This window comes from Apaloderma vittatum, unplaced genomic scaffold (assembly GCF_000703405.1).
Source record: "Apaloderma vittatum isolate BGI_N311 unplaced genomic scaffold, ASM70340v1 scaffold39598, whole genome shotgun sequence".
Classification (NCBI taxonomy): domain Eukaryota; kingdom Metazoa; phylum Chordata; class Aves; order Trogoniformes; family Trogonidae; genus Apaloderma; species Apaloderma vittatum.
Window position 1 is genome coordinate 1 of NW_009729811.1, and position 11,896 is coordinate 11,896.

The 11,896-nt window shown below is 48.5% G+C and overlaps 1 protein-coding gene across 1 annotated transcript; it reads right to left on the reverse strand.

Annotated features, from left to right (window-relative positions):
• Window positions 1-2,819: 2,819 nt before the first annotated feature.
• On the reverse strand, window positions 2,820-11,827 carry LOC104268099 (erlin-2; the record flags this gene model as incomplete). Its single annotated transcript, XM_009874562.1, has 9 exons — window positions 2,820-3,317; window positions 4,406-4,485; window positions 6,290-6,379; window positions 6,662-6,753; window positions 7,974-8,032; window positions 8,457-8,530; window positions 10,408-10,533; window positions 11,275-11,336; window positions 11,775-11,827. Coding segments are annotated over 9 exons (846 nt in total), but the record flags the coding sequence as incomplete, so codon positions are not given.
• Window positions 11,828-11,896: the final 69 nt, after the last annotated feature.

Sequence of the window (11,896 nt, forward strand, 5' to 3'; positions counted from 1 at the left end):
ACTCCGGCCTTGGGGAGAAAATGCCCCCAAAACCTCAGAAATCCATCAAGGCGCAGCTCGCCCCGACGGGGGATGCTCTTCCCACAGCGAGCAACCTCCCGGGGTGCCAATATGCGAATATTTCAACCCCGAGCTCGGGGCAGGCGATGGCAGCGGTGCCCAGGCAAGGAACAGGCCAGCTGGAACCCACTGATCGACACATTCGCCCTAACGCGCAGAACGCCCTCTGCCTCCCCGCGCTGGGAGCCAGGACGGTGTTTACACAGCTGGTTCCTGCCCTTCGTCTGGTAAATCACGACAATGATTTTCTGCAAACGTTACCAGATCCGAGCCGGAAGCCTCGTGACCGTATTTTTCCCCGCTGGGGTTAGCGAAGCGGGACCGGGCCGCTCGCGGTTCCTCAGCTGGCGTCTGGGCAAACCTTGCCCTGCAAACACCCCGACACGTCGCCTTAAAGGTTATCCGTGGAGAAAAAAAGAGAAAGACTGACGTTAAAATTGAAGGCCATTTTATTGTCATAGCAAATACCAAAATAAAAAGGCTTTTCATTCAACACGTAAGAAGATCGAAGACTGTACTGGTAAAGCATCACCACGCTCCCTCCAGCCGCTCTCGGGCACCAGCAGGGCCACAGACCTGTGCTTGCTTTGTTATACGGAGCGGTTTTAAAATTCAGATCTTCCTTACAAGATTTCAGATTATGGAAATAGGGCAAAACGGCATTTAAAGAGATAGACTGAATAAAGATTTATAGGTAGTGAGAGATCTAGTCTGGAAAATTTAGGAAGTTATCCATAGGAGACCTGAATGAAAACGCAACAAGGGATTTTGGCTTGCGAATACTGGTACGATTTCAACTTTGTTTTTGCTTTTTTTACTCTTATCAGAACATAACTGAATTACAGGAATACTTCAGCAGTAATGTTTTCAATTAAAAAAAAAAAAGACCTATTTATTCCAAACTCTTGTCCTACCCTGAAGTCCTACAAAAACATACTTTATAATACCACTTCGGCTTATTTGGGTCTTTTCATTAGTGAAAAATACTGCTGGTAACACGGAGGTTCTAGTTACTAACGGAAATCTCCAACATGAACGTAGGACAATCCCAAGTACATCCTCAGAGGTTTAGGTACTATTTACACTGCTCTAAGTTTCTGCTATTCCCTGTTCAAAATCTTCCTGCAGAGACCCATTTTTAAAAGCGCTGTTACAGCCCACCCAGGGATGCAGGTTTTTGCCTGCTGTGCTGTCTAAGGCAGGACATCGGTCTGGAGACGGAACTTCCCTTCGCTCCTATCTCCCCAAGAGATGCAAAGACGACACGTAGGAGAGATGGGACTTTTTCTCCTGCAGAAACCGATGCTTATCTTTTATTTTGCATTTTCATCAATAGTCACTCTCCTAACAAGGAAAAGAAAACTGAAGCAAAAATACTGGCACCAGCAGCTGAAGTTATTCAGATTCCTATCTTAGTGTGATCGCCTTATTAAAAAGACTAATGCATATTTAAAACACTGAAGAGCAAAACCAAGCGCAGCAGGTAGGAAGCGTTCGGGGCTCGAGATTGTAAACGCCACAGGCTGGTCTCTGACAGCTAAGTTATCCCTTACACTTGCATCTTCTCATAGTAGTACGTTGGCTGCAACTTCTGAGGGTAATTAATAAGCAGGCTCTCCTGCCAAGCAGCAGATGGATTAGGGAGAGGAAAAAAAATGTTCTCTCCAGGCCTGAACTTTTGTCTTTAGCACCCCCTCAAGTTTCGCATGTGCGTAAAACAAAACTATTACCTCTTTGCATCTGGTACGTGAAGAATTAATCAGTTTTCTGAAGTGAAGGGTATGTTGTATAGCACTGTTCTGAGAGGAAAAGGAAAAGTTTATCTTTGGACAGTTCAGAGAGTAAATGTTCTTTACCCTGTGACTTTCTAGCATTGTTTCGCATCTTTTGCTACTGGTAAATCTTCCTTTCACAAGGCTTATTCAGAGAAAAAGAAAATCCAGCCCAACAGTAACTCCGTTCCACTCATTTCAGTTTACATCTTTCTACTAAGACACTGTAAACACTGAAATCCAGTTGCCTTGCAGGGGCAGGTAACGTACTGTAACGACCACGGTCATTCAAGCAGTTACTTGCCAGCAAGGCTTTTTGCAAAGTCAGGGTCCCTGAGACAAAAATTCTTCTCTCCCTACTTTTTCTAACTCTGACAGCTGCAACAAGTACCATGCTTCCAGCCTGGTCTCACCGAAAATCAAGCCCAGTTCCCCACTGACAGGCCACCGCCTCCATCGGCACGTCCGCGCCGCTCACCAAACACAACAAACAGAGAACAAACCAGTGTGAGGAGGCAGAAAACGAAGTTTGGGCCACTACCTGCGTGACACATGGTCTAAGGCTTAGCTCCCCCCACGGCAACCTGCAGGGTTTCAGCTGAACTTCTCTAACACGTGGGCTCAGCTGCCCCTACCAAAGCCAAACGCATCGGCTCAGACCTCCGAGAAAGGGGGTTTTGCACGTGCTGCACCCTGTGCCGGGGGCCAACACGGGCTGTCTGGTCCCCGCGCCCCACGACAGGCAGCGACCTGCCACTGGGACAAGGTCCAGGTCTTCGAGCAGACATGCTTAGTGTGTGAAAGTCTAGCACCTTTTTTCAAAAGGGGTTTGAAATAAAGTACTCAAGATTTCGAACAAACAAAAAAACCCAAACCAAAACAAAAAACAGCCAACAAAAGTTGTAGCAGCAATTCCCCTCCCTCCAAAACCTCGAAATTTTCTAACTTCCAACCGCTACAAACCACCTCAATCCAAAATGAAGTACCCAGCTAAGCTGGCTGCAGAACATAGTCTAGCTAGCCTCACCAGAATAATTTGGTCTCTATGTCCAAGAGCAGGAGAGGTACATCTAGAGGACATACCTGGAGCTGGCTGCTTAGAAGTTACCAGTAAAAACACCCCATAAATACCAAAGATTTTGTGTCCAATTGTCATAAAAAAGATCGCAAGGATTAAGTCTGGTTCATCTCTTTCAGTACAGGGAAGGGGGAAAACAAAAAGGGACTTCCCAGTTCGTGTTTCATTCGATATAAAACGGATAGAAATCTTTCTGTTCAGTTGACGTTATGAAGTAGTTTTGTGTCCTCACTGGTTCCTGCCCCATCCTCCTCTGGAATTCCTTCTGCCAGTCCCTCTGCAAATTTGGTCGGGCTTCCCGCATAGTCCATGAACATGTTGGGAATATCTTTACCAAAATAGATCTTGCTGTTTGCTGCGATAGCCTTGTACTTCATCAGCTGCAAGTACTCAGGAGTTAACTTCAGCTGTACAAAAAACCAAACCAAATCACCAACAGCTCAGATTCAGTCAAAATCAAATTTCTGCCACGAGCATGAGGCATCTACTTTTCCTCAACACTAGCAGGCATGCTCGTCCTCTCCTCAGCTGCAAAGCCCGAGTGCCCAGAAGAAGGCTCTCTTTCAGTACGTCTGAGCAAAGCTCTAAATCCCTGCGACTAAATGGCAAAATGAGAAAGTGATGGAAGCAGCTGGGGAAATGTCGAAGCCAAATGTACCAGAGACGGAGATGCCTGAAAGCACATAACTCACTGAAGGCCCTTGCAATGCAAGCGACTGGGAAGGAAAACACAAGTGGCTTTTTTCCAGAGAGTAGATTGATGAGTCTGTTCTGGAGAGCAGAGCTCATTCGTTCAGCATAACGACATTTAACAGAGAGGACAGAATAACTGGGGCAAAACTCGTGCACAAACATCCCAGACCTCTGCCCGTTCTAGCCGACCCTTACAGAACAGAGAGTCTTCCTCCCGAGATGTCCTGGGAACTTGCTGGAGGCGATAACAAGCCTGCCAGTTCGATCCATATCATTTCAGTTTCCAGGTGGGTTTCTTTTAGTAATTTTCTTTTGCAGTGCTAGGGCTTTGCAGGCTAGTTAGTCTGCTGTTTAAGATCAGCTCCATTTGTTCTTTACGTGAACGCTTGTTTATTCGAAGCCTGCCTGCCGCTCTAGAGACACCCCCGCTTGCCAGCTTGCGGATTGGACAGAATTGACATTTCTGATTACAACAGCGTGAAAGGGCAACGCTGAAACTGATACTCTATCTCCAGAGGGAGCCACGGCCCCACTAGCATCTACCGGAGTTGTCATAAATTCATCTGTCCAAGGAAGAAAAAGAATTTGCAAATAAGGATCTAATTGTTTCAGTCCCAGTGAAACTTCTCTCAGAGGAGATGGCTTTGGTTTGCTTTTTGACAATTTTGGTTGGCTTTTGACTTTGACAGTGAGACCCAACAAAAGCAAACGCTGAACAGAGACTGCTCTTTAGCTGAGTGTTTCTATACAGCCTAAGGTCAGGAACCCTGCTTCGAGGCTCAGTGTAAGGAAATAACAGTACCTTGTTGGCCTCGGCCACTTTCATAGCGGTGTAGCATTCAGCATCAGCTCTTGCCTTCTCCCTTGCAAGAAATGCAGCATCTGGAAGAAAAACACATGCTCTCATATTCAGATTTTTATTTCCAGCCATGTTAGCACCATTTGCAGCTGGAAACTTCAAAGTGACCAGTACCACATCTAAACTGTATGGGATGCATACAAGGGGAAGGGGGAACGAAATGGGAAAATTCTGAAACAGAAACGGGATCTCAATTTACATCTAAAACGCAGCAGGATGATAGCATTAAATAAGTAAATTGCATCTGCAACTGAAGACCTCAAAGCATTTTACAACCATAAGGTTTTTATTACTACCCGTCACGCGGGCTGAGAACGCTCTTTCTTCTCCAGCCAGCCCCAAACTCTCGTGCTGAAAACGCAGGCACGGCTCCGCTGCAGGAGCGGCATTTCCCCACGACGTGCACAAGGCTCCAAGAACAGCACGGCCGACTGCTCTGCAGATGAGGGCTGTGACTGCGAATGCAAATCCCCAGATGGGATTTTGCCTGGGGTACTGGGGTTAAGGCTCTGGCACGCAGAGGCAGACGACTTTAACCTTTGCAGGCTCTGCCCCTTGGACGGATGTTGGAGAGCTGTTCCTCTGCAGTATCCACAACCTCGTGCAGGGGCTGCTCCTGCAGGATACCAAAATTCCCCAACTCCTGGCAGAGACACATAAGGAAAGACACACTTCCCCTTTCTGTATTGCACTCCTTTTCTTTCCTTCTGACACTTGATCTATCCAGCGACAAGGACGTGGTACCAGGCCAGCACAGACGGGTGTCATCTGGCTGGACGTGACCTCCTCACATTCCTTCTACAACACGACGGTACCACAGCCCAGCCTAGATTGGAGCGTGGCACAGCTGGATAAACCATTTGTTTACCTACACTAGCAGGGAGTCCTGTGAGCTGCTACACTTAAAAATCGTGTAAGCCACTGGATGGTTTGGGCCATGACTGCCTCTCTTTTGGCTAAGAAGAGTGGGCCCAGCCAGAGACACTAGAAAGAACGAGGAAGACAGGAATCCTCTGCCAGCAGAGAGCTGAAGGCCTGGCACCCGGTGACACACATTTATAAGGAATAAAACCCATTGTATTTCTGCAAAGAGCTTCCTAATGAGAAGCTGCTGATCTGTAAAACTCTTAATTGGCTCCTCAGTGGCCTTCTGCAAAGCTTGACAGGGCCTATAATGAATGTAATTGAAAACAAGGCCTTGCCACTCTGAGCTGAAAATGCAGACCCCTTTTCACGTCCTGGAATTTCCGTGACAAAGCACTGCATCAGATGGGCAGGGGCACATCTTATCTTAACAGTACAACCTTCCAGAAAGATCACCTTGAGAAAGAGAGTTTGAAGAAGCACAGTCTGCAAAGAAAGATTCCTAATTCCTGCCTCTGGTCAACCCTAGTTCCTAAAGTAGTTAGCTGCAAAACTAAAGGAGGATGAAAAAGCAAAACCACAAACTAAACAAAGGAGCTACAGATTTATTGGTTAAAACAAAATACTACATTTTCAAAAGGAACAGTTCTCCCTCCCCTTCTCTCAACCTCTAGGAGTTAGAGACCCCTGCTGATGCAGAGGGTGTAGTAGCCAGACTTCGCTTTCTAAATATTTCAGAATATATTTATTCAGAACCGCAACGTGTCATAAGGTACCACACACACCAGCTAAAACAAAAGACTTTAGACCAGGAATTTCACCCCTGTGAATGTCAGCTGGGATGGACGAACACAAACCAGTACACACACTTCAAGAACTACTTAACCCCATGGTGGACTGCTTCAGGATCTGTAGATAAAATTCACCACAGAACATTTACCTACTGGAGCACTCACCACTCACCTTCAATCTCCGAAATTCGCTTCTCTGTTTCCTTCTCCATCACCTTCTGCCCATACGTTATTTCAGCAACTTGTGCAATTTTTTCTGCCTCTGAAACAAAAAATAACATCGTCATCACACAGTCTTCCTAATGTCAGAAGCAGTTTCACCCTTGAAAGCCCTCACCACCTCCTTCTGGTGGAAATAAATCATGGGAAGAACTCTGAGCCCTCAGAAGGCATCAGTCTATGTGGGCAAAGCTGGAACCCACCTGAAAAACTCTGGAAGAGTCTCAGATCAGCAGCAAACAGGCACTGCAGCAGAGAGATCACCCACCAGGGAACCCCAGCACACCTCCCCACAGTTCCTGTCTCTGAGCACAGACATACAGACCGATGAGAGCTTTCTTCCTTTCTGTCTCCGCTTCCTTCTCCACCACCTTCTGCTTCTGTGCTGCGATCAGCAGCTTTGTCTTCTCACTCTCCCTAGTGAGGCAGAAGAAGCCAGTTACAAAACGTGAGGTTACCGACGTGGTGTGGCCTTATACCGCAGGCTCCGGACCCCTTCGCGCAGGTGCCCAGGGCAGGCAGCAGTCAGGAAAGCGAGGGCACGTACCCATGCGCGCAGAGCTGCTCCTCTAAACCAGAGCTGCTTCTCCTCCCTTCCCTAGCAGGAAAACTTTTGCCAAATCAGCGTGAAACACTCCCTGCTGCTCTCTGCAGGCTGCCATGATGCCTTCTACAAGAGGCAGGCCAGAGACCATACACATGTGTGAGTTTTTTGGGCTACTGTTAACGAGGAAATCATTTAATCAAAGTAAGAAATGAAAATTCTGTGCAAGCCTTGTCCTCACAGACTGCTATTCTTGTTCCTTTGGAAACAGCTTTGACATCACCCTTTGCTCAATCCAGTGGCGTTTTACCTGCGAAAGTTATTCCTATCTTACTTTTTTGTACATACACCAGTCAGTTTTAGAAGTGTGTACGTAATAAAATACTCTGTGCTCCTGCTACCCACGAGGGAAGAGCAACTAGAGTCAAGTCTCTCTCAACACACACCCTGCTGTACTTACGGTGACAGATAACAGGCTCGTTTGGGATTCTGCCTACCGTGACCACATCGCACGTGACGCACCACGGTACCAAAAGGTTGTACAAGCGCTAGGGAAGCAAAATGGACAAGAGGGATCTTATCCTGGCCTACACAGACTCTGCTGGCAGCGTGCTCAGAGGACGTAAGCAGCTCTGAATGATCAAGTGCAAGAGAAGGCAGCTGGCCCAGAGCATTGAAAAGGGATCAGTATGTCAAGTGCTATTAAAGAAAGTTATTTTAAAGCTTTGCAAGTCTTCAGCGTGTTGAATCAACAGTTTCTCCATCCTAGTCAAACAACAGGATTAGTGGTGGAATCTCTCCACCTGCCACTCACTCGCTCGCTCTGGGAGGCCTCTGTAAAACAGGGCGGGTGTCAAGGGGAAGGAGCCCCCAGGCAAATAATTTCTGTGCTCCAGAGTTCAAAATGGAGAAACACCTTCTGACTCGGCGGTGACCCTGCAGTGACAGGCACGTGCCCGCCCGCTGAACGGCAGCGCGAGGCTGGGAGCGGGCCTGGCCGAGGGCAGGCCGATCACTGCACGCTGTGAAAACACATTAATCTGGCTGACCGGTTCTTTTGGGTAACACAAAGGTGCGAGTCTCAGGCACTTACATGAGCTCATAATTCCTCCGGATTGTTTCGGGGATGTTTGGCTTTGTAACTCGAACTGCCTGGAAAGAGAGACCGAAGAAAACATAGGCAAGCAGCCAACAACCAAAAGCCAAACGGCCCCCGAGGCTGCCGAGGACGGGGGAGCTAACGCTTCAGGCATGCTCTGCCACACAAAGCTCCCACGTGCTGCAGAAATTACGACCAGGTCTAAACTCCACAGAGCAAACGCAGGACTGAACAACCTTCGGACACCACAGGAGGTTATAACCTGGGTAAATCAACACCCAGAATAACACCAGAAGGATCCCAACACATCAAAGCTAAGAGAGGGTGGAAAGGATACTGTTCTCATTCCTCCAGTTAAACAAAGTCTGCGTTATAAAGCAATTTGCTATAAAAGTTTCACAACTTCCTATTTCCTTTCAGCCCTTACCCCTCCTTATGATCAGCACCTCAGACATCTCAAAGTGGAATTGTGATTACCTGTATAATTAATCCAGGGGCCATTGTAGTTAGGTCTTGCTGCAAGGCCAGTTTAAGGTTTTCATCAATCTGATCTGATTGGGGGGGGAAAAAAAAAAAAGTGACTAAAAATCCCACAAGGCAGCTTGCTGTCAACGCGTACAGAATTAGCTGGAATGGCTCAGATTTCTTATTCCTGGAAAGTAAGTACAAATGTAAGTTTGATGTAGAAGTGCTGGGCTGAGCCCCCAGGGCAGGTTCCTGTCTCTCTCAGCATGTCAAGCAGCACCGACCAGCGCCAAATGCTTGGGACAGACCGCTGGGACACGGCAGGCATAAACCAAAATTCTTCCCCATTTCCCGTAACCTGCAGTTTGGAACCTTTCCGAGCCAGAAGTATTCAGGATAAAGAATCAGCACTCTAACCCACTTCGCCACTGACCTCCTCCCAGAGAGATCCTGACGTGGTCCAGCTAAATCCTGACTGATTGGGAACCACATCTGTGCCAGCAGGAGATACAGAAAACGGAAACGGCTGCATTAATTACTTTAGGAGGCTGCAAAAAAATCATCAGTTTCATTTGTTTGGCTCAGTGGGTAACAGCTAACTCCAGAGTAGCTCAGAAATTTCAAAATGAAATACAATCCAAACCCCTGCTTCAACGAGCAGCCCTAAGGACAGCAGCGTTTCCAGTTCGGGCCTGCTGAGAAGTGCAAAGGGAAAATAAAAATGTAACGGCCTTGAAAGCGATCACATCGCACTCCTGGGCTATTTGCCTTGGTCCCAGTTTAGCTATCTGGAACCCGCACCCGTAATGAGGTTCAGCCAGGAGTTTGGGAAACAGCTGCTATCAGTTTCCTGCACCTGCTCGCAGATGTGGGGGCAGAGAACGACATAAATCTGCATGAAATGGACTGTGCCCCATTTCAGAGCTCCTCAGCCAGAAAACCTTCAGCTCAAACAAAGAGTTACACGGGAGTTTATACGAGTTCCTTCCGTGCAAATCAGCGGCTTTGAGTTCATTTCAAGGCGCTGTCGTCAGCAGCTGCCGACATCTGCAGACTCCATCGGCAAAGAACCAGTTCGCCCGCCAGCAGCCCCACAAAGGAACTGGAGGGGAACTGACCCCCCCAGTTCTGCGTCTTGTGCAGAAATATGTCAGAAAGCAGAAAGCCAGGCTCCTTGGAAAGCCCATTCTGAGCAGAGAACAGGGATCTGCAAACACCCTGCGTCCTTTCAGGCACAGGACCTGTCCATTTGGGCTCCAAAACCACTCACAGCAACACCCCGCCCGCAGCCAGCGCTGTCGCACTGCCCAAATGCTGGAAGGGAGTTCTCGTCACTCCAAAGCCGTAATTAAAACACTCAGCACTGGCAGCGACCGGTCTCTTTCTACCAAGAAACCACAACTTTCCTTCAGACTCTCTTGCAACACGTTCTGCCAGCGCCTGCACTGCCCGATCTCCCAGGGCCCGAAGGTCAGGGAAGCTCGGCAAACGCCCCGCTGCTCCCCGGCGCACACTTGCGGTGCCTGGGCACACGCAGCTCATCAAACCCACGGGCCAGGGAGTGCTTGCTCATACTTTTTGTAACAGCAAAGAGAAGACTGGCTTCTCCATCTGGCCTAGCAAACCCTGTGACTGACTGAACAAGCCAAACACACAAATAATGCTGCAGAATTACTGCTCCCTTCCCTGAAGCCTGCCGCTGCCATGGGCAGGTTTGGGTTTGGATTTATTTTTTTTTGTTACAACATACCAAAGCACTCAACACCACAAGATAACAAGGAGTAAGTGATGGCAGCTGGCTTAGAATCTTGATGCCAAACAAAGCACATACTGGAATAATGGGTAAAAAAACCCAAGAGCTGGGAGTAGCGAGTCCTGCACCAACAGACCATGCAAACAGCCATCGGAAACGTCACTCAGGGAGCCACCAACGCAGCAGCGGGAGGTCAGAGGGGCAGCTCACCAAACAGCTCAATGTAGACCTCCTGCAGCGTGTGGACGCTGCAGAACTGGTTCAGCTCGTGGTGAATCTTGTTGAAGATGAGAGCTTTGTCGTAGTCAGCAGTGTAGTTCTTCACTATGTCGTAAACTACAAAAAGCGGAGGAGAAACTGGCGTTAGCAGCTGGGACGCAGAGGTCTTGGGTCGCGTGCAGCACTTGCAGTGAAAACCTTACAGACTTTTATGTATCGCCAACATCGCACAACACCCCAACTGATATCCTGCCACGTGCTTTGTAAACAGGACAGGTAACTAACAACAGCCCTCTCTATCTGCAGGTACACACGGGTCGTGTCCGAGCTGCAGAACCCAGAGACTGCGCGGTCTGAGAAGGGCACCCTGCAGCCGGCATCAAACCGACATCTCCGAGCAGGCCACCAGCGAGCCAGGCACTTACATCACGTTAAAAATCAAAGAGTTTGGAGAACAGACTGCACAGATCATTCTCCTTAGGCTTCAGCAGCCTTCTGCTCCCAGACACCCTGCCTCTTGCACACCTTGTCACTCACATCAGATGTTCTCCACCAAAGCATAAAGCCCAGTGGGGCCATGATAAGACAATTAATAAAAGCAACGGATGGTGTTCGGGTATTAGGAAGCAACTAGCAGCACAGAACAAGTACGTGCAAGAAACAATAAACACACAAAACATGTGGGAGAGCTGGTTTAAAGTTCACGCCCAGCAAGTATATGGCTTTCCAAAGTACACGGGGGAACACCCGGGGTACACTCCAAAGTCAGAGCAGAGCCACGCCCCAGCCCTTCACACCCGCAGGGGCACACACAGCTCTGGGCAGCGGGGTTTGCAGGGTCCCAGGGAAAGAACTCACCTGCGCTCTGGATGAGGAAATTCACTACCTCGATTCTGTCAAAATAAATCATCACTCCTCCACTGCAAAGGGAAGAAAATAAACAAACGAAATAATAAAAAAAGTGAAGCTTGCTGGAGGCCAAGCACTATGCCTGAGCAGCCAGGCAGCTCCGAGCAGAGGACACTCCCCTCTAGCGGGCTGAGTGCGCTTCCCGGTTCGGCACGGCCACAGCACCCCCAAAAACCGCTCCTCGCACCGGGCTCCTGGCTTCAATTACACACATTTCCAGAAAACGGATCATGAAATGTGGGCCCAGGTTTGGAAAACTCGGCACAGAGCCCAAGGCTGGCTGCAGAGAAACATCCCAGCAGGGCTCCTCGGCTCGGGAGACACCTTACGGAGCCTCCCACCGGTTTTGGTGGTGGGAAAACAAATTGAGGCGTTTCAAAGCGTGCTGGAGAATAAGGGCAAGGACCCAAAGGTTTCTAGCAAAAATGCAGGACTACTGAACAGCTCACCTGGTACCACAGGGAACGTTTTTCACCTCATCCGTCTGCAGTGTGGTCTGAAGAGAGATTTACGGGAAGAGGCTTAAGAGGCAGGATCTTCCCCGCACAAATCCGACTTCCTCACAAGCACA